The sequence below is a fragment of the Artemia franciscana genome, chromosome 2 (assembly GCF_032884065.1).
Source record: "Artemia franciscana chromosome 2, ASM3288406v1, whole genome shotgun sequence".
NCBI classification, from domain to species: domain Eukaryota; kingdom Metazoa; phylum Arthropoda; class Branchiopoda; order Anostraca; family Artemiidae; genus Artemia; species Artemia franciscana.
This window is the reverse complement of record NC_088864.1, coordinates 59756307-59779861: the sequence shown is the minus strand read 5'-3', so window position 1 is coordinate 59779861 and position 23555 is coordinate 59756307. Positions and strand designations below refer to the sequence as shown.

Below are 23555 nucleotides of genomic sequence, written 5' to 3'. Positions count from 1 at the left end.
TGAGATCCGATCACCCGTTCGTAAGTTAAAAATACCTCATTTTTTCTAATTTTTCAGAATTAACCCCCCCCCCCAACTACCCCAAAGAGAGCGGATCCGTTCCGGTTATGTCAATCATGTATCTAGGACTTGTGCTTATTTTTACCACCAAGTTTCATCCCGATCCCTCCATTTTAAGTGTTTCCCATGTTTTAAGTTTCCCCCTCCCAACTACCCCTAATGTCACCAGATCCGGTCGGGATTTAAAATAAGAGCTCTGAGACACTATATCCTTCTAAACATCAAATTTCATGAGGTCCGATAACCCGTTCATAAGTTAAAAATACCTCATTTTTTTCTAATTTTTCAGAATTACTCCCCTCCCCCAACTACCCCAAAGAGAGCAGATCCGTTCCAGTTATGTCAATCATGTATCTAGGACTTTCGCTTGTTTTCCCTACCAAGTTTCATCCCCATCCCTCCACTCTAAGTGTTTTCCAAGTTTTAGGTTTCCCACTCCCAACTCCCCCCCCCCCCCAATGTCACCAGATCCGGTCGGGATCTAAAGTAAGAGCTCTGAGCAACGATATCCTTCTAAATATCAAATTTCATTGAGATCCGATCACCCATTCGTAAGTTAAAAATTCCACATTTTTTCTAATTTTTCAGAATTAACCCCCCCCAACTACCCCAAAGAGAGCGGATCCGTTCCGGGTATGTCAATCATGTATCTAGGACTTGTGCTTATTTTTCCCACTAAGTTTCATCCCGATCCCTCCACTCTAAGTGTTTCCCAAGATTTTAGGTTTCCCCCTCCCAACCCCCCACCCCCCCCCCCAATGTCACCAGATCCGGTCGGGATTTAAAATAACAGCTCTGAGACACGATATCCTTCCAAAGATCAAATTTCATTAGGATCTGATCAACCGTTCGTAAATTAAAAATACTTCAATTTTTCTATTTTTTTCCGAATTAACGGCCCCCCCACTCCTCCCCCCCCCAGATGGCCAAATCGGGAAAACGACTATTTCTAATTTAATCTGGTCCGGTCCCTGATACGCCTGCTAAATTTCATCACCCTAGCTTACCTGGAAGTGCCTAAAGTAGCAAAACCAGGACCGACAGACCGACAGAATTTGCGATTTTGACATTCGGTCCAATTTATTTTTACTCGATACTAAATTCATTTCAGCGCTAAATCTTGATTTTTATTCTTATTTCTCTAAAAAGTAGTATTTTTCCATCGGTCAGGAAGTGCTACCATCCACTTTGACAAATCATTTCCGTTCATAGTTACAGTTAACTTTACAAAGTTATTTGCCGTTTTTAGGACCGAGGAACAGGAGCAGTATAAGCATCTTAACAACTTTATTATCTCTCTCATTGCTAAAGAAATTAAGGACCTGTCTTTGCTCCTTTATTGGTGGTGATACTAGAAAGCTGGTCCAGGGCATGAAAACCAACCTTTAAAATAAAAGAGATTCAAGTTTCTTTTTAAAGCTGATCAATATTCCTTGAGGAGTAACGTCAACTCTGGATAACTCGAACCTTCATAGCTCGAAATCCTCGACATCTCGAATTATTTTCAATCCACCTAGAAAAACCTGTCTAAGTCGAAGAAAAAACCCTGCGTAGCTCGAAATAATTTTGCGGTTATATTTTACGTCTGTAAGCCAAAATGACCCATATTACCTCTTTAATTCGAAATATTACCAATATTACCTCTTTAACTCGAAATTCAGTATATGAGTCTTCATTTAATTTCCACTTCACCTCCACAAATCAAAGTTTAACTCTGTATCTCAAAGTTTTTTCAACGGGACTCAGTTAGTCGAAACAAGGGTATAATGGTTGCATCAGTATATGTATATTAAACTGTCTATCCACACTCACTTGTTTTTGTTCTTCTTTGAAGAAGAACAACATACAGGATATAAGGTAAAGGGCTGTAGACTTTTATATGTATTAGTTATATGTATATATATATATATCTATATATACATGTATGTATTATATGTATAATAATTTTATACGTATATATCAAGTCTATAATACACTAGTAAAGCTAGGCCTATTCTTAACTTTGTAATGGCTGCAGGGAGTGAATTTAGCAATTTTGTACCTCTGTAACTCGAATTTTCACTTGGCTTATCTCCGTAACTTGTTACCTTTATAGGTCAAATTTTATGTACATTGACCTCTATAACTCGAACTATGCATACTTCGAAATATACATCACTCGCAGATAAATCGTGGTCATGACGACTGTATATATTTGACATATGTACATATGTACATATTTGATGCATGTACATTGTGATAGTTTTTGTATGTGAAAAAAATCCGTTATTTAGAAGAGCTGACTACTTCTCTGTTGTAAAAGCCTACATACTAAATAAACAAAAGAATTACTATACTCAAACTCATTGTCTGCAACTCACTGCAGAAAGAAGCTACAATGAGAAAGTAGGCCTTTGGCTTCTCCAAAATCCCCCTTCTCGTCCCGGTATCAGGTTCTCAGCTGTAGATTAGGCATGTTGCAACTCATTTAAACAGTAGTTACACAAGTTTTTAGTCTGCATGGCCAAAGGATCTAAGTAGGGCTAGGATCCTCCCTCGCTCCTCTCCCCTCCCACTTCCAAACTTTCAGCAGAAACTAAAGCGCAGTACACCTATATTAAATAAATACATGCAATAACTTTCAATCTAGATGAATTAAGGCACACAATGCCCCCTCTCTCCTTAAAAAAACTTTTACTCGATAGATAGACATGCTTTACCTATTTTGAAGTAAAAATATGCAACGATTAGATTAAATAGATTCATCCAACAATGAATTTAAACAATAAGAGATCAGATATATCATCTTATACCTTGCAAGGCTCTGAGGCTGTGAATGCAGGGAGAACCGGGCGGAGAAGAAGGCAAAATATGGTCCCTTAGACCCTTAAAATGTCCCCTTCCTTCCAGCTGCAACTCTAAATTTTAGTAGAACACTAGAAATATTACACTCTGTTTAAATCGAAAACATACAATGATTTATATGACTTATGACATACAAAAGCACAACTTCCCTCTCCCAACGACATTTTAGCAGATAGATAGATATGCTGTAACTAGCTGGAGGACTTCCAATCTGTATGATTAGAGAGCGAAAGAGAGACAGTTACTGCTCTTGCCCACCCTCCAATCTCCAACCTCGCTATTTACCTCCAACCTCCAGCTCGTGAGGACTTTCTAATTCCTCTCGTAACTAGATTTTTAGCAGAAAGGTAGGCATTTCACGCCCTATTTGAATGAAATAATATGTTCAGTGTCGATCTTCATGATCGAAGGCACAAATTGGGCCATTGAACCCTCTTGGGCAACCGGCAAGGTTCCATCACAAAATTTTCAACAGAGAGATCCGCTGGAGATAGTTGAGGGCTGTTGAAAACGTGAGTGACACACAAATACTTCACTTTTACTTTTATTCAATCTTAGAATACGCATAAGCCAGTCAAATAAAATTCTTCTTGATTTAGGACAACGATGTGCTAGGACTAAAGATAGCGTCTGCGAAATTCAGTACCGTAACATCACACTACTCCGCAAAAGAACCTGATAAGGCTCAACAGCATTGTTACTGTAAAAAGGATCGGAGCTAATACCTCCCCGCCTAGTCCCTTAATATACAGGAACCAACATAACAAGCCTATTTGTCAGTGCAGACGACTCGTGAAATTCGAACTTTCCTATTAACCTACCGTATAGATCTCTACTAGCTACAACAATAGACCTACACAGCCCGCTGATGAGCACTTAAAAGTAGTTGAGCATGTACGCCATAGTTGAAAGCTTTCCTAAGCACAAGCTTAATTACAACCATAGAAATTTCTTCATCATAATAAATCAGCAATCCGAACAAGCCCACACAAAAAATAATAATTGATTACTGTTAGTGCATTCTATCCATAACACTTGTGCACAACATCAAATGCTATGAGATAAATGAGACCAAACCCCCACATGAGACAAAAAATTCATTTTTAGTTTCAATATTGCTACAACTGGTGGAGAAAACATCGATTGGCTTATATGCTATGACTGTGCATTTTAGAAAGGACTTCATCAAACTGGCTTCTAATAAGATATATATTGTTCAGTAGCAAAGTTTTATAGGTTTTTTTCTCTCTACCAGTCCCCATTTCTAGAGAGCATTCACGTAATTGGATAAAGTTAAGATAAAACAATTGATGAAATATTTTCCAGAAATTAAGAAGGGGAGTAAATTAAGAACTACCGGAGCTGCTTAATTTCCAGAAATTAAGAAGAGAAGTTCGTCAGGGACATTCTACCGTAGGTTAATACAGAAGCTGCTTACCTGTCCAAAAGAGCCGATCTCTTTTCACTACTAGCTTCAAACTGAACCACAGTTACTTTTTCAATGAACGAAACCAAAAGAGCTGAAAATTGCAAGTCCATCTTTTTAATCGTTTCTTCAAAAGTATCTGCCGTTGAAATCTGCTTCGGCTCTTGCTGAGCCTATCAAAGAAAAAACTAATAAAGGGGAAGCTAAATATCAAAGTGGGCTAAATCATTTTTTTACATTCTCGTGGCATCAATTATAATCACCAAAATTAGTCAATGCTTGTGCACAAAGGTCCATTACTATTACAGTACCGATAACTCGATATAACCTTTTTTTCGAAATTAGGATTTCCGCTTGTTTTTTCACGTGCTATTTTGCACTAACTTTTTTAACTCCGAGAAAAACAAATCTTCAGTTCATGACAATTATCTGCATATGTAGTATACAGCTGCAATTCCACACATTTTTAGTTTTTTTTCATCAAAAATATAAATAGGCTACTATAATCAAAAACAGACTTTAAAACTGAAGACTTTGAATGAACCCCGTTAATGAATCCTCTCAGCCAATGAGGCAGAACTATCTATGACCTGGAAGTAATTATTTTATTCTGCATAAATATAGTTTGTTTTAATCATAATATTTCAGTTTGTCTACTGATGACGATCCCTCATTTATATAGTCAAAATATCCAGAACTTTTGTATCTGTTTTTCACTGTCTAGTAAAAGGACTTATCCCAATTTAAACTTTTATATATTCGTCATAGAAAGGCAGTGTGATCTTTAAAAAACACCTATGATGTATATATGGGGATGATAGACCAAGCAAGCAAGTGTACAACTATAAATTCAGCAACATTTTATTTGCAATTGGAAGAAGAACTAAGATTGTGCCACCTTCATTAAAAATTCAACTTACATTTAGTCAATACTAGCTGTTGGGGTGGCGCTTCGCGCCACCCCAACAGCTAGTTGGTGGGGGCGCTTCGCGCTCCCCCCCAAGCCCCCCCGCGCGCGTAAGTCGTTACGTGCCATATTAGTTACGCGCCATAGTAGTTGTGTCCCTATGTCCCACCTGTGAATATATATATATATATGTATATATATATATATATATATATATATATATATATATATATATATATATATGTTTTTAACTACGTAAAACTTGCGAATATACAACATTCTTTGCTGTTCCATTGTCTGTGCATATAAGTAGATTGTCGGGTTTACCGACTCTTGAACATGCAACATATAATGGTCCATGGGAAAACAATCCGTATTCAGATCTCCCAGTCTGTGATTTCTCTTTGAGCGTTCCGGGCGTCATTTATATTTCTTGTGTCCCGGTCGTCATTTGTGTCCCGGTGTCCCGGTCTGTATATAGATTCGTTTTTGAATTGGTCTTTTTTTAGTTTTTAGTTTTTTACCTTTTTTTTAGTTTTTTTAGTTATACCTCATGATTCTAATGGTTGCCCTTGAGCTTTGTTGATGGTGATTGCTAATCGAACATTCCCTGTGTCCCCGTCGTCATTTATATATCCCCTTATGCCCCCCGGCGTCCCCGTTGAAGTTGTGTCCCTGTGTCCCGGTCGTCATTTATATTCCCTGTGTCCCGGTCGTCATTTGTATCCCGCTGTCCCGGTCTATATATACATTCGTTTTTGAAATGGTATATGATGAAATAAATTTTTGTGTTTTTCCCCTTTTTTTCTTTTTATTTTTTTTTATTTTTATTTTTTTTAGTTTTGTTTTTCTCCTTTATTTTTCATTATTTTCCTTTTTTCTTTTTTTTCTTTTTTAGTTTTTTTAGTTTTTTAGCTTTTTTAGTTTTTTTTATTAGTTTTTTTTTTCTTTTTAGTTTTTTTGTAGTTTTTACCTTTTTTTTAGTTTTTTCAGTTTTTTTTTACTTATGTCCTGGTCGTCATTTATACTCCCTGTGTCCCGGTCGTCATTTGTGTCCCGGTGCTTTGTTGATGGTGATTGCTAATCGAACATTCCTTGTGTCCCGGTCGCTTTCTCTTTGAGTGTCCCGGTCATTTATATTCCCTATGTGCCGGTGTCCCGGTCGTCATTTGTGTCCCGATGTCCCGGTCTGTAATTTCGTCAGTCGAAAACATGACGTCAGTCGACACACAAACATGACGTCACTCAACAGACACACACACACACAGACAACTTATTTATATATATATAGAATAAAAAACTCGAGACTTTAAATGAACCAAAAACTATCTGTGACCCAGAAGTAATATAATATAGTTTGTTTTAATTGTAATACTTTAGTTTATCTGCTGATGACGATCACTAATGTATGTGGTAAAATGTCTAGAACTTTTTGTGTTTGTTTTTCACTGTCTATTAAACTGACTTACCCCTATTTTAATTTATATATGTATTGGACCGTAGATTTCTTTTCACCCGAACATTTTCACACAGATCGAAAGTACGCGACTTTAAACTAGATGGTGTCAATTGACAACATAAGGTCAAAAAGGGTTAATCACGGTTATTCCACTAATAAACAAATATCCACCGATTCGGAGGTACAAAGATTCCTATATAAATATGACAGTAACTTTTGTTTTCAGCTAAGATCAGACACGTGATTCTTAACGGCCAACAGTCAATTCTTAACAGTTAATTACATCACAAACAGATGCCATGAACAATGACAAAGCCAGTAAGAGAACAACTTGGAAGTTGAGTATAAGAAAGAAAGCACATTTGTAAGCAGGTTTCATGCATAAAACAGTTGAGCTATATCTTATAGTGGATTTGAGTATTTCCGTGGAACTTAGCCCCATTCAAACACACCCCGGGTGATTTCACCCCTTGTGAAACTAACCATCAATTTAATTCAACTCCCATTTAACTTAACTCCCGTACAATTCAACCCTCAATTTACTCCATTTTCATGAAGTTCAGCCCCTGTTAGACCCAACCCTCTCAGAACCAACTGCCATTCAAACCAACCCCATTCACCTCAACTCTCATCAAATCAACAATATAACTAGAAAATGTAATTCAGTCCGTTTTATCAGAAGTGATGAAAGCTGATTCAAATGAATTAGGTTTTATTTATTGGTTAATTCTCATGTATTTTTTTATATATTTATTTCATGCTGCTTAAATGCAAAACTATTACTACCCCCCTCTAAAAACAAAATTTATCCTTCTGTTCTATGTATTTGAACATTAGCGAACTTTTTTTTTAAAGCCCAGAACCCATACATACTTGAATCTCATGGAAAAACCACGGCCCATAGTAACCAAAAGCCAAAAAAACGCGTTAAAAACCCTCGTCCGAAAAAATTTACATTAGAGGTGAATCAGGAATGATAGCTATTACTAGACTCACCTTAATAATACAGTTTATTGCAGAAACAATATTATAGGAATCAGAGGCAACACTATAACGTTTCTTATAGCAAAGGCCATAAGGCTCCTATGTTTTATTCTTTTCCCAGAGGCACTTCATATGGAAATGGTTGTCGTATAAACTTCGGAAGGAGCACATTCGATTGGAAATTTGAATTTCTAGTGCCTTTTATAAGAGTGGAAAGTGATCGGAGGGCAACTAGCCCCCCCCCCCCACGCCTCTTTCCCTCAATGTTTCTGATAAAAATTTTCAGGTAGCCATTTTGTTAAAAATAGTTCAAAGATCACATAATAAAAACTCCAACCCCCCAGGTCGAAACAACCCCAAGAGCCCAGAGATAGCCGTTATAAGTTATGCACAGGTGGCATATATTGTTCTTATGGAAGGGATGCTCTGGGGGTGAACTATTTAAAAATAGTTCAATGATCATGTTAGCCCGACCCCAGCCCCCACTCAAAAAAGCTAATTAACGATACTTAATTCCAAAACACATGGAAGCTGACCCTTGACCCTCCATGGCCTGATCCCCCTCTCCCGCAAACACTTATCAATGATAATTCATGAAAACTGACCTCTGATCCTTCCTCCATGCGCCCCAAATACAATAATAATAATAATAATACCAAATTTGAACTATATTTGATTGCAAAATTATGGGAGATGACCCCTGGTCCTCCCTCCATGGCCTGCTTCCCCTCACAGAAAAAAATAGTTTACAATTATTTATCCCAAAACCATGGGAGCTGACCCCTGGTCCTCCCTCCATGGCTGACCCCTTCCCGTCTCCAAAACAACTTATCAAAGATATTTTATTCCAAAAACCAAGAGAACTGATCTCTGGCTCTCCCTCCATGGCCGACCCCCCCCATCCCCTCCAAAAAGCTACTTATCAAAGATATCCAAAAAATTAGCGAGAGCTCAGACCTGGCCCTCTATGGCCCTAGCCTCCCCCCAAAAAATATATTAACGATATTCAGATTGGTAATACAAGACTCAGAGCTCGATCCCAGTTTTAGCAACACATAGCAGACAGCTATAGCACACACAGCAACACTCAAATCTTGTCCTGTGGTGATGCAGGGAGTTTCATATCAGATTGGTAATGCAGGACTCAGGGTTCGAACCCAGGTGTAGCAACACATAGTAGACAGCTGTAGAACACACAGCAACACTTAAATCTTGTCCTGTGGTGATACCGTGAGTTTCATATCAGATTGGTAATGTAGGACTCAGGGTTCGAACCCAGATGTAGCAACACATAGCAGACAGCTGTAGCACACATAGCAAAACTCCAATCTTGTCCTATGATGATGCAGGTAATACAGGACTCAGAGTTCGAACCCAGCTGTAGCACACATAGCAACACTGAAAATGTCGATGATGCAGGTAATGCAGGACTCAGTTCGAACCCAGCCGTAGCAACACATAGCAAACAGCTATAACACACATAGCAACACTCAAATCATGTCCTATGATGATGCAGGTAATGCAGGACTCAGAGTTCGAACCCAGCTGTAGCAGCACATAGTAGACAGCTATAGCACACATAGCAACACTCAAATCTTGTCCTATGATGATACAGGTAATGCAGGACTCGGAGTTCGAACCCAGCTGTAGCAACACATAGCAGACAGCTGTAGATCACATAGCAACACTCAAATCTTGTCTTTTGATGACGCAGGTAATACAGGACTCAGAGTTAGAAAACAGCTGTAGGAACAAACTGTAGGGTCGATGCAAGGACCTTAGTAGTCAAGAAACGCCATCAATCCGATACAAAACAACCTTCGAAGAGGATAATTGATTTAGCATTGGTTAAGAGCAGAAAACTATGTTTTCGGATCCTTTAACTAATATTTTAATGAAAACGACACCAATTGAACGAGAGTCAAAAAAGCGGTGTCAAATTATCAAATTCAACTGAATTAAGAAATTCTAGCTCATAATCAACTCCTCCTTTCGTTTAATGCATCAAAGAATCATCCATTTTATAGAATTTATTTTTTCTTGGGACTTGTTGTGATTCTTACTATTTCTCCTCTCCTAAAAGCAGATTTCTTTGTCCATTGTTTCTCTTTTGGGATTCGTTGTGATGCTTGTTGTTGTATGTCTTCTAGCATGTCTCTTGTTGCGTTTCATTTTCGTGCATTATTACCTCAGAAATTTCCATACCTTTCGCTTTAGCTGTTCGTATTCATTTAAAATCATACGTGATTTCACACAACTTCGCAGATTTTGTAGTGCAACATTTCAGTTTGCAGTTCAATGTAATTTTGCTCTTTCTTATTCCAAGCATTTCTAACCCATGGGGAAAAAAATGATGTATTTTTTGCTCTTTGAATGTTTATAAATGTAACATCACTCATATGAATTTTCTTTTTCTGGCATTAATGCAATCCCTCTTTCCTGTTTATCCTTCACCGACACCAAATTAGCTTCATTCTGTTCCAGGCTGGTCAAAATTTCAGACACAAATTCATTTATCCCTTCCTGCGTATATTTGCAGACGACAAAATAACACTTCTTCACTCTAGAGTGAAAAATCAGCAATCATTGATTTAAGTAATTCTTGCGTGAAACCAAATCTTCCTGTTCATCCCTCACAGACTTACACACGCTAAACCAACGCGTTCCTTCATTTCATTGTATTTTTGCTTTTTCTTCTAACAGCAGGTTACGCTGTGCAACGTTTTCCTTTGCAATTCAAAGTGATTTATGCTATATATATATATATATATATATATATATATATATATATATATATATATATATATATATATATATATATATATATATATATATATATATATATATATATATATATATATATATATATATATATATATTGTTTATTCTGGTTAATTGGACCTGGTATTTTCAATATTGCGATATATGTTTTCTAAAACATTAACGTGAGTGACAGTGATTCAATAACAACAGCAGAGGTATTTTTTCATGTACAGAATTTCGTAATGTGTAAGCAGAAAAGCGACTGAATTAGATATAATAATGTGGTCACATGTATCACATTTACTACAACAAGTAATTTAAAAATAAAATAAGTGTGATTTCCTGATCTCCGACGATTCGGGCCAAACGTCCCAAGCATCCCCTTTGTGAGTTTATTGAAGTGCAAAGATCTTATGGATAGCAAAATTTTCTTTAAATTTCTTTCAACATGTTAAAGAGTAAACAACTAGCAATATAGCATCTTTTTATCCATTAATTTGTTTATACACTTAGCGTTAGGCAAACTGCTTGTCAATAAACTAGTTGTGCTTTTCCTGAAGATTTTTTTTTTCTTTTTACCTTGTGCATAGTAAAAAAAAAATAATTGATAAACAAAATTTATAGAATTTTTTCATCGTTAAACTTCGATTTTATCAAAGAAAAAAAAATTTGAGAGGAAATTAGATTTACTACAACGATAATGATTAATTTCGAAAACGTTCCAAAGGAAGTGGCATTAAAAAAGGAAAACAAGCTTAGGGGTAAAGCAGGTTTTACGCATCTAGGCTAGGCAATACCTCGTCATATTCATCAAAAGATGGCGGCTGGGATTTCAGGATTTTGTAGCTGAATTCAGCATCTATCTGGTAGCGACTCGTTCGCTATAATTAGAATCAAAGATGTATCTTTAATTTGAGGCGGAAATTAAATACTTTGATACAGAAAGTAAACTAAGATAGTATTGAGAGCTTTTAGCTAGGCCTAATTCTTTTAACGTAATTCTTCTACTCTGAATACAAGTTAATCCAAATATTCATTAGATTAATACTCGCATATACATAGATGAAACAATTTTCTATTAAGTTTTCATCAAATTAAAGAGCTAAATCATGTCGATTTTAAATCGATTTAGACAAATCAAATTTATTTTGAACATAAAAATTATATTAAATATAAATATGTTATCCAATAAAATAAGTTAGATCACTAGATTTAAGTCATAATTCACAAATAGAAAATTTACTTGGAAGTCAGCCAATTTGGAAATCTGTGTAATTGCAAACTGCAAGTGCATTGCAAATAAAAATGCAAATGCACACTGCAATTGCAAAATAACTTTAGTGCTTCAAGGGAATATATCCATTGCAACAATAGAAATAGGGAAAACGATGTAGCTCATGCAATCAAAGCTGTTACAAATTTTTTTATATCTGTAAATCTAAGAGGAATGTAAGGGGTTTGACCCCCTCCTCCCCGAAATTTTTATAGGACTCTTAAAACCTCCCAACAATGAATATAAGCAAATTTTGATCTGTTTTCAAATTTTTTGTACCCCCCCCCTCGGGATACATCCTTTTGTAAAATACGTATCAAAACAAATTCTGGATACGGCTCTGATTGTTGCATTCAAAAGTGTTGGTACTGTTTTAAATTGTTTAAAAAAAATAAAGTTAAATTACAAATGCTTCGCTCAATTTTCGTAGCCTCTCAGGCTGGACATATTCTACTTTGAACTTTTAAAGTGCAGTTAGTCATTTATTAAGCAATTATCACCAGATAACTTTATTACATATATATTATCTACCAAGTAATGACAGAAAATGAAAGTATACAAAAATAATTTTTCTTTTTTTTTTGCGTGAAGACAGTAGCAAAACCAAACCAAAACATAATTTCGACTACGTATTAACCTGAACTGAATATTAACCTCTGGTACACCTTCACTTGGAAGAATATCTTGCTTAGAGGTAAAAGGGAATAGTTGTGGGAAAAGTCAAGTCATGGGCAATTGTAGAAAAAGCCAAGACAGATTGTCCAATTAAATGGGCATCAAGTGCAAGGTTAATTTTACCCCTTTGATTGCCGGAAATCAACTTCTAAGGGAATGACAAAAATCTAAGATATTTATTTTCAATCGTTTCCTTGTATTAATTGTTCTTGACATACTCACAGACGGAATATGGGGGGGGGGACGACCCTTTCAGACAGCAACGTAATAATTGCAATAACCCTGGATATGGTATTGAAAATGAAAAGAGACAAAAAAATTTCTAAATGAAAGTAAAGAGCAACATTGTAACTTAAAACAATCAGGGATCGTGTTAGGCATGTGAGGCCCCCTCAACCTCTCGCTCTTTATATTAGAGTCTGATTGATTTCTTCAATGCTTCGAGAATGAAAGTTCTAGTGCGGGGACAATAGAAATGGGATAAAAGTATTTTTATCAATGACTCAGTAATTGGGGGGGGGGGGAAGCAATGTGCATTTGCTTTTAATAATAAAATTATCTGATTAAATGATACGAAGGGCAATTGGTAAGTAGTAAACCCTTAGGTAATAACAACATTGTGACAAACTGGCAATAAATGTGACAGAACAAAATTTCTTCAGTAAATTAATAGTAAAACTTTAGCTTACAGAGCAGAGAGTTAAGGAGGTGGAGAGTTCCTTTTGAATGATTTTAGCCTATTTTTTAGGTGATTAATTGATTATCGCCTCATTTCTTCGTATCTTTGATATAAAGGCAGCACTCGTCGTTACAAGTAAAACAATTCCTTTTTCAACATAAGAATTTTTTCAATTTTTTTTATACATAGTCCCTAAAATAGGAAATTGTTGGAAAAAAAATTTAATAAAAGCGTTCAGAAGCATACTTACAATCATGAAGGTGGAGAACTGTTCACAGACATTCAACAGTTTCGTTAACGTAGCAAGGACCTCTGTAAAAATGACCATACCGTCAGACAGGATTCTGCTTAACATGGCAGTGTGCTTCTGCAGGACGTCATCAACATTTGTTGCCTGAGAACAGTGTTCTTTTTTTACGAAATCGCGTTTTGGATAAAACAGAATAAGAGAAGAAGAAGAAGAAGAAGAAGAAAAAAAACTGTCGGTGAAGATAAGAACAAAATTAAAGTTCTCTAATATTTTTCAACATAAACAAATTTGGAATCTTTGTAAAAAAAAAAAACCTTCTGCTTAACATGGCAGTGTGCTTCTGCAGGATGTCATCAACATTTGTTGCCTGAGAACAGTGGTCTTTTTTTTTTACGAAATCGCGTTTTGGATAAAACAGAATAAGAGAAGAAGAAGAAGAAGAAAAAAAACTGTTGGTGAAGATAAGAACAAAATTAAAGTTCTCTAATATTTTTCAACATATAAAAATTTGGAATCTTTGTAAAAAAAAACCTTCTGCTTAACATGGCAGTGTGCTTCTGCAGGACGTCATCAACATTTGTTGCCTGAGAACAGTGGTCTTTTTTTACGAAATCGCGTTTTGGATAAAACAGAATAAGAGAAGAAGAAGAAGAAGAAAAAAAACTGTCGGTGAAGATAAGAACAAAATTAAAGTTCTCTAATATTTTTCAACATAAAAAAATTTGGAATCTTTGTAAAAAAAAAAACCTTCTGCTTAACATGGCAGTGTGCTTCTGCAGGACGTCATCAACATTTGTTGCCTGAGAACAGTGGTCTTTTTTTTACGAAATCGCGTTTTGGATAAAACAGAATAAGATCAGAAGAAGAAGAAGAAAAAAACTGTCGGTGAAGATAAGAACAAAATTAAAGCTCTCCAATATTTTTCAACATAAAAAAAATTGGAATCTTTGTAAAAAAAAAACCTTCTGCTTAACATGGCAGTGTGCTTCTGCAGGACGTCATCAACATTTGTTGCCTGAGAACAGTGGTCTTTTTTTACGAAATCGTGTTTTGGATAAAACAGAATAAGAGAAGAAGAAAAAGAAAAAAAAAACTGTCGGTGAAGATAAGAACAAAATTAAAGTTCTCTAATATTTTTCAACATAAAAAAATTTGGAATCTTTGTAAAAAAAAACAAAACATTCTGCTTAACATGGCAGTGTGCTTCTGCAGGACGTCATCAACATTTGTTGCCTGAGAACAGTGGTCTTTTTTTTACGAAATCGCGTTTTGGATAAAACAGAAAAAGAGAAGAAGAAGAAAAAAAAAAACTGTCAGTGAAGATAAGAACAAAATTAAAGTTCTCTAATATTTTTCAACATAAAAAAAATTGGAATCTTTGTAAAAAAAAAACCTTCTGCTTAACATGGCAGTGTGCTTCTGCAGGACGTCATCAACATTTGTTGCCTGAGAACAGTGGTCTTTTTTTACGAAATCGCGTTTTGGATAAAACAGAATAAGATAAGAAGAAGAAGAAGAAAAAAACTGTCGGTGAAGATAAGAACAAAATTAAAATTCTCTAATATTTTTCAACATAAAAAAAATTGGAATCTTTGTAAAAAAAAAAAACCTTCTGCTTAACATGGCAGTGTGCTTCTGCAGGACGTCATCAACATTTGTTGCCTGAGAACAGTGGTCTTTTTTTACGAAATTGTGTTTTGGATAAAACAGAATAAGAGAAGAAGAAGAAGAAGAAAAAAAAACTGTCGGTGAAGATAAGAACAAAATTAAAGTTCTCTAATATTTTTCAACATAAAAGAATTTGGAATCTTTGTAAAAAAAAAACCTTCTGCTTAATATGGCAGTGTGCTTCTGCAGGACGTCATCAACATTTGTTGCCTGAGAACAGTGGTCTTTTTTTTTTACGAAATCGCGTTTTGGATAAAACAGAATAAGAGAAGAAGAAGAAAAAAAAAACTGTCAGTGAAGATAAGAACAAAATTAAAGTTCTCTTAATATTTTTCAACATAAAAAAATTTGGAATCTTTGTAAAAAAAAAAACCTTCTGCTTAACATGGCAGTGTGCTTCTGCAGGACGTCATCAACATTTGTTGCCTGAGAACAGTGGTCTTTTTTTACGAAATCGTGTTTTGGATAAAACAGAATAAGAGAAGAAGAAGAAGAAGAATAAAAAACTGTCGGTGAAGATAAGAACAAAATTAAAGTTCTCTAATATTTTTCAACATAAAAAAATTTAAAATCTTTGTAAAAAAAAACAAAACATTCTGCTTAATATGGCAGTGTGCTTCTGCAGGACGTCATCAACATTTGTTGCCTGAGAACAGTGGTCTTTTTTTACGAAATCGCGTTTTGGATAAAACAGAATAAGAGAAGAAGAAGAAAAAAAAACTGTCAGTGAAGATAAGAACAAAATTAAAGTTCTCTAATATTTTTCAACATAAAAAAATTTGGAATCTTTGTAAAAAAAAAACCTTCTGCTTAACAAGGCAGTGTGCTTCTGCAGGACGTCATCAACATTTGTTGCCTGAGAACAGTGGTCTTTTTTTACGAAATCGCGTTTTGGATAAAACAGAATAAGAGAAGAAGAAGAAGAAGAAAAAAAAACTGTCGGTGAAGATAAGAACAAAATTAAAGTTCTCTAATATTTTTCAACATAAAAAAATTTGGAATCTTTGAAAAAAAACAAAACATTCTGCTTAACATGGCAGTGTGCTTCTGCAGGACGTCATCAACATTTGTTGCCTGAGAACAGTGGTCTTTTTTTTACGAAATCGCGTTTTGGATATAACAGAATAAGAGATGAAAAAAAAAAAAAAAAAAACTGACGGTGAAGATAAGAACAAAATTAAAGTTCTCTAATAAGTTTCAAGATAAAAAAAATAGGAATATTTGTAAAAAAAAAAACTTGATCAAAGTGGAAAAACAAAATTGTTGAGGACACCTTGTTCTTTATTACTCTTAAACAGATGTTTTAGCTTATTTACGAAAAAAGAAAACAAAATAAAAAGGAAAATGAGAACTAAGATACATTTCTCAAGACAATACACTAACAAAAATTGAAGCTCCTTCGTTTTTTCTAGGAAGAGCGAAACTTAATAAAGATTTCTAACAGACATTTCTGTCGAAGACTGGAAGTAAAGTTAAACAGTTTTCGGTTACCAAAAGGCAATATGGCTGTGGTTCAAGCCCTTCTCCACAAACGTGTTTACATTATCCATGAAATTAAAAACAACAAAAACTGAATAATCAAAATAAAAAAAAAAAAAAGATTGCATTGAACTTAGATGTTAGATGGCGTGTTTTGCTGCCATTTGGTATTACACATACGTGCTACATTATTGATGAAATTAAAAACAACACAAACTGAACAGTCCTTAGAAAAAAAAGAGATCGCATTAAGCTTAGATTTTAGATAGCGAGTTCTGCTAAAACTGAACGGTCCTAAAAAGAAAAGAAAGAAAGAAAAAAAGAAAAGAAGATCGCATTGGACCTAAATTTTAGATGGCGTATTTTGCTGCTGTTTGATGTCACACATACGTGTTACATCAGCAGTCGCCAACCAGTGGTCCATGGACCACTAATGGTCCATGAAAGGTTTAGGTGGTCCACGAAGAAAAGGGATGTATACATAAACAATGTATATTTTTTGTATTTCATGAATATAAAAAAAGAAACGAAGTCAAAGAAACTTATCATAGATTAAAAATTTGAAGGTTACGTTTAATATTATAAAGCTTTATTGCGACTGGAAAAGGCTAAAAACAATTGCTGTTGTACATCCTTGAATCAGCATACATCTATGTAAGGATGTATTCCCTTTTGCCTGTCTAATTTTGCGAACAAATTTCCGCGAAACAGTTTCATTCTATTTCAATTTTCAATCCAGTCTCCAGTATTAGTTTAGTTCCTATGAAGTAAGTCGAAGTAGCTCAAATGGTAGAGCGTATTGTCATGGTCAGGCCTATTGTCCGTCTATGACGAAGGACGCTCCAGGTTAGTTCCTCTGAAGTACACAAGTATGAATTCAAAAATACTTATTTAATGGACTTTCCTGAAACTATTGAGTAAGAAAAGGCAAGGACCCATAGATAGATAGATACTTTACTTCGTGATTAAACCAAAAACAGGCATTTCACAGAAACAAAAAGCAAGGACCCATAATGAGTGAAAAAAGGCAAGTGAATATTTTGCATTTCTTCAGAAAAAGTAAAGATAAAGTGATAAAAAAATAATAATAGTCAGTTGATCATGAATCAGACTCACCAGAGCATCCACAGTCCTCGTCAGACAACAAAAACGCAAATTATAAAGAAAATATGATTCAGATTACCTAAAATTTTGATCTATTCAAGAACCTGCTAGTCAGCTGAACCCAAGACTTCTTTGTGTTATTTATCATGGAACCGTGAAATTATGCCGTGAAACAATCAATACTTAAAATTCACTTGGAATCAAACTTAGGCTGCCAAAACACTTGAATATTTTCAAAGAGCGCATGAAGGTATGAAAGGGTTTTAAAAATATGGTTGCTGAAAAAGTTCCTATTAATGGCTTCCTACTTGATAGCAATCCGAATTGCCCAGAATAAAAAGCCATATACGATAGGAGAACACTTGATCAAACCTTGCATTTTACATTTCAGGGTCATAATTGAATAAAACTGAAAACTGAAAATTGAAAACTTGAAAATTGAAAACTGAAGACATTGAAAATCAAGTTGTAACAATGGGAAAAAAATGCACCATTTTGTTCAATTCAACTTGATGAATCTATAGAAATCAGTAACAAAGCAGTCTTTGTGTCGTAAGGGTTGAGTTTCAAGGAGAATTACAATAAGAATTTTTTTCCCGCTGAACTGGCAAGACAGAGTAACTAGCTTCAATATTTTTTGAAGCCCTTGATAGTTATTTGCTAAAGAACGAAATTGAGTGGGAAAAAGGTATAGGCATTTGTACAGACGGTGCTACAACATGACTGAACATTGCTGAGGAGTTGTTGAAAGAGTAGAAAATGTTAGCGACCCAGACATTTTGTCTACCCACTGTATTATACATCGTGAGCAGCTTCTGGAAAAAAGAAAGAAATGTAACCAGAAATAAACGAAGTATTATCCAGTGTTATAAAATTTTGTGAATGAAATTAGACATAAAGCTCTGAATTCTCGGATGTTTGAAATTCTCTGCGAAGAAATGGATTCCCTGTACACTCACCTTTTTCTTCATGCTGAGAAGCTATTGAAGGGCAAAATACTGGGCCGACTGTTCGTCTTGAGTGAAGAAATTCGACTATTTGTTTCAGCGACAAAATAATCAGAAATTTCAAGGACCCTTGTCCGATGATGAGTGGCTAGCCAAGCTGGCATACCTGGCAGATATTTTCTCTCTGTTAAATGAACTAATAATATCTTTACAAGGACAAATTAAGGATATGTTTACATTACGAGGAAAGACTGTTTTCGAAAGAAAATCACTGTGGCAAACGCGGTTGGCAAATGGACATCTACAGATGTTTATAAACATTGATGATTATATGGAAGGGAAGGATCTCAACCGTCATGGAGCATCATGACTATTCAACGGCACTTACAGTCAGTGACATAATATTTTGATTTTCATAACCCAAGAGAAGATGATCCCAGACATGGAAATACGTGAATAATAGATTCACTTGCATCTAACATCGAAGAGGACAAATTTAAGCACAAAAGAAACAGAAAGCCTCATTGGTCATTCTTATGTTGATAGTCTCAAATTAAAATTCAAGCCCTCTTTATCAAGAGCTCATTTTTGGATCTTTCTCAAAAATTCGTGAGACACCTATGAAAATTTTGATTCAATTTCCAAATACATATTTATGTAAAAAAAACATTTGCATCTGTGACAGTAATTAAAGCTCGGTATCACTCTCGGCTTGTGATCAATGCAGCTCTTTGTCTTGCAATAACATCGTTGAAACTTAATCTCCACATCATGATGTCAAATATACAAGAACAACTATCACACTATAAATGTCGTTTTTTTTCTTCTTTTGAAAAAATAATTACTATATATATATATATATATATATATATATATATATATATATATATATATATATATATATATATATATATATATATATATTTACGTTGTTTTTAATTTCATATATATTGTAACACAGTTATTGCTAACCTTTAGACGTTCATGGACAATTAAATGTACCATTTTCTACTTGATGAACCAAGGACCACTAATAGGGATTTATATACATATATATATATATATATATATATATATATATATATATATATATATATATATATATATATATATATATATATATATATATATATATATATATATATATATATATATATATATATATATATATATATATATATATATATATATATCCCTATTAGTGGTCCTTGGTTCATCAAGTAGAAAATGGTACATTTAATTGTCCATGAACGTCTAAAGGTTAGCAATAACTGTGTTACAATATATATGAAATTAAAAACAACGCAAACTGAACAGTCCTTAAAAAAAGCAAAAAAAAAAAAGAAAAAAAAAAGCAAAGGTGATAGCATATATTTTTATGGGTTGATAGTTTTTATTCAGTTTTATCCATCTGCCAAATTACGCTTACGTACTTTGCTTTCCTTTTTTTGCAGATTGAAAAATACATAGAAAATAGGCAAAAACTTTCCTAAAGCAAGTTAAATCATTCTGTAAGAAAGTAGTCCAAGTAATGTAATTCCAAGCAATGTAGTTCATTCGATACAGGCTATGACTGCAGACTTGTCACAAAGTCGCAGGTTTCATAGGGAATATAATTTTTAAAATTTATTTCATCGCAGGTAATGTAATATTTGGCTCAGAAGCATGGGCAGCTGAGAGACCTTTAGTGCTGAGTTCTTTATGAAATGATTTGAAATGCAGATATGAAATGAAATCCAGATAACAGTGATTGTAATTATAATGGTATAAACTTAAACTATGTTGATGTTTTCAAATTTCGCCATATAAGATAAACGTTTGTAGATATAGCAGGCACGCAGATTCAAGCACTTGCTGTTGAATGGCCCCTTACTACGATTTTCTTGTAGGCTGCTAGCGCTGGGAAAAAAGAAGCTAGATAGGAGACGTATCGCGATTATCGATGTAAAAATACGGGTGTCCTAATTTTTGAATGGGGGACAGTAACTCTAGTCAAGGGCTTTTGAAATGGTGATTTCAATGCTGTGCTCTTTCTTCTGCTTTTGTATCATGTCCTTCTTAATGAGTCTTCGGTTTTTTAAGACTTTTTATAGCTAAATCTGTATAATAATTACTATTTCCCATATTTTTAGAATTTTGATTTGCACGGTCAGTGGTTGCGATTTGCGCGGTCAGTGCACAGTCCACTAGACTCCAGCTGAGGTTTTTTTTTTATGGAATTGTACGAAGTGCCAAGTTTTAATGTTACTCCTTACTTTCAGTTAAAAAATTGTTGTTTTTTTTTACTTAGTTTCTGATCGTTTTTAAATAATACTGAATATCCAGCGCACCTTCATAGAAGTTATCTTCCCCATGAAAAATTCCTCCATGGAAAGATCCTTCCACGTAACCTAATCCCTCCGACCCCCCCCCCAACCAAAAAACCTGAGAACGTCTGTATACTTAGCAATAACCAATACTATATATAAACAATGGGCAAGGTTCATAACATGCAGCCCTTACCCCGGGGAGTGTGGGGGATTAAGTTGTTCTCAAAGACACAGTTATTAGATATTTCGACTACGCTGAACAAAATGGCTATCCCAAAATTTTGATCAGGTGACTTTGGGAAAAAATGAGCGTGGGAGTGGACCTAGGTGCCTTCCAATGTTTTTGGTCACTTAAAAAGGGCACTAGAACTTTTAATGTCCTTTGAATGAGCCCTCAATCGCGAAATTCTAGGGTCACTGGGTCACCCCTGAAAAAAAACAAAAAAAAACAAAACAAAAAACAATAAAAACAAACACGCATCCGTGATCTTTCTTCTGGCAAAAAATAGAAATTCCATATTTATGCAGAGAGGATCTTGAAACCTCTACAGAGGAGTTCTATGACACGCTGAATCTGATGGTGTAATTTTCAAGATTCTATAACTTTTAAGGGGATTTTGCCCTTTTTTTCGAAAATAAGGCAAATTTTCTCCGGCTCATAACTTTTGATGAGTAAGATTAAACTTAATGAAACTCATATATTTAATAATCACCATAAAAATGCGATTCTTTTGATTATCTACTGGTGTCAAAACATCCATTTTTTAGAATTTCGGTTACTACTGAGCCGGGTCACTCCTTACTTACAGTTCGTTACCACGAACTCTTCACTTTTTAGGAGAAAGGATGCTAGTGATATTCGGTGTTTTTTCCACTTCTGTAAATTCCTTCTTTATCTTCTTGGTATAGGAATTAAAAGATAGTAACTAAAAACCACCTTCCAGATATAACTGAGAAGCTGACTGGTTTACATGAAAAACTTTCGGAAACAGCGTATCGGCATTTGTCGCCCCCATTTCTTTTATTGGTTTTTTAATCTTATTGTTGATTATCGTTTTCGTTCTATGTCCGTTGTTGTTGTCTTTTTTCCAAACTGTTTACTTCACTATTCTTATTATAAATAATATATTATTATAAAGAAAACCCGAGAATATTAATCATAGTGTGCTCCAGTAGTTTTATACTTATACTTAATTGGCTAATAAAGAATAAAACTCAGTTTTTATTGCTTGTAACTCCAATCGTCAATTGTCAGCTTGATTAAAATTGTTGAAAAAACAGTATTATAAACGCAAATTGGTTTGATACATCTTTATTTTTGTTACGTATTTTATTTTATGTCTTATTTTTTATATTTATTTTATGTTTTATTTTATTATATTCAGTTTATTTTATGTCTACGTATTTTGGTTTTATCTTAATTTTATCTGTCAAGCGAGCCATATTTTATTCTTTAAGTCTGGCTGCAGTTAATCTGGGAACTTGGATTCTAAAGATAGCGTTACTTATGTTTGTGATGACTGACGATAAAGAAATTCAATGCATTTAGTATTTCTATTTTCACCGATTTTTAAAATTGCTCATGAATTCTAAATAATTCTCCTGACAATAAAAAGATGATACCATACTATTTTCCGTAGAAAACCAATGTCTCCAGCGTTGAAAACAATCTAAAACCTCTAACAATCTAAACCTCTTTCTAAGTTGAAACAATCTAAACCTCTGTCTAACATCGCTGAGCTTTAACACATTTTTAGAAAAGAAAAGTAGAATGGGGTTATTCCACTACAATTATTTTAAAAAATCTTAAAAAAAAGTTTTGAGCAAAGGAACAAATTTGGGACAAACCATAGCTGTTACTAAATTGTGCTTCGTTGAGAATTAAAATTTCTTAATTGAAAAATTTTAACACACAAGAAAACGGATTTTATTTAAATTAGAAAAAAGCCAAATTTTTTGAATCAAATTGCTACATAATTTGACAAAATTATTCGTTGAACGATTGATAAAGTTAAATACCAACAAATAAACCAACTTATGCGACAAAAAAAATATTGTACAAAATCACCAAAAAGCGAATAAAACTAATCTAGCTATAAAAATCTGCTCATATTTGTCTTTAATTGGCTCGTAATCTTAACAAGGTGATCCAGTCAACAAATTGATAAATATCTCAATTGATAAATTCTCTCCTTCTACTTGATTTGGGTGGATGGATGAGAATCAATATGTGTATTTGTGCGTTGTTGTTTGTGAGGATCTCATAAAAAGGAATTTCTTTTCATTTTTTTTTTAAAATTGCGCTTTGGGTTTTTAAGCATGCGTTCGTGCATAGGTCATTGTATTGCATAAACATTAAAGATTGCGCATTATTTACACCCGCAGTTAAAAAGAAAAAGAAAAAAAGATTCATCCTAAAAAGTACTTTTTATAACACCTGCAATCATTGCATTGAGCAAATAGTTTAAAATTATCAAAAATTTAAATTATAATAATTACAAATAAATTAAAATGACTATAAATAAATTATAATTAAAAAGTTTAAAAATAATTAAAAATTATATTGAGCAAATATGTTTATGCAGTTACCCAGTGTCTATAGAGTATTGTATGTTTCTGCACTGTCTATATTCCCAGACACGGTTTATAAGAGTTCATTGTTGATTTTTTTTTTGACATTTTTGTTTTATGATCAAACATATATGTGTATTACCAAAAGAATAATAAA

At 34.2% G+C, this 23555-nt stretch overlaps 1 protein-coding gene across 2 annotated transcripts in view; it reads right to left on the bottom strand.

The window, feature by feature from the left end:
* Nucleotides 1-23555, bottom strand: part of LOC136043863 (gamma-tubulin complex component 2 homolog) — a 28738-nt gene that overhangs the window by 3609 nt on the left and 1574 nt on the right. Inside the window, exons 2-4 of one of the 2 annotated variants that reach the window (XM_065728816.1) lie at nucleotides 13321-13464; nucleotides 11241-11324; nucleotides 4343-4503 (exon numbers count right to left, since the gene is read on the bottom strand). In XM_065728816.1, the coding sequence (XP_065584888.1) occupies nucleotides 4343-4503; nucleotides 11241-11324; nucleotides 13321-13425 (350 nt within the window). In that variant the 5' untranslated portion in view covers nucleotides 13426-13464. The remainder of the gene's footprint in view (nucleotides 1-4342; nucleotides 4504-11240; nucleotides 11325-13320; nucleotides 13465-23555) is intronic. The other variant, XM_065728817.1, reaches the window with a different exon arrangement.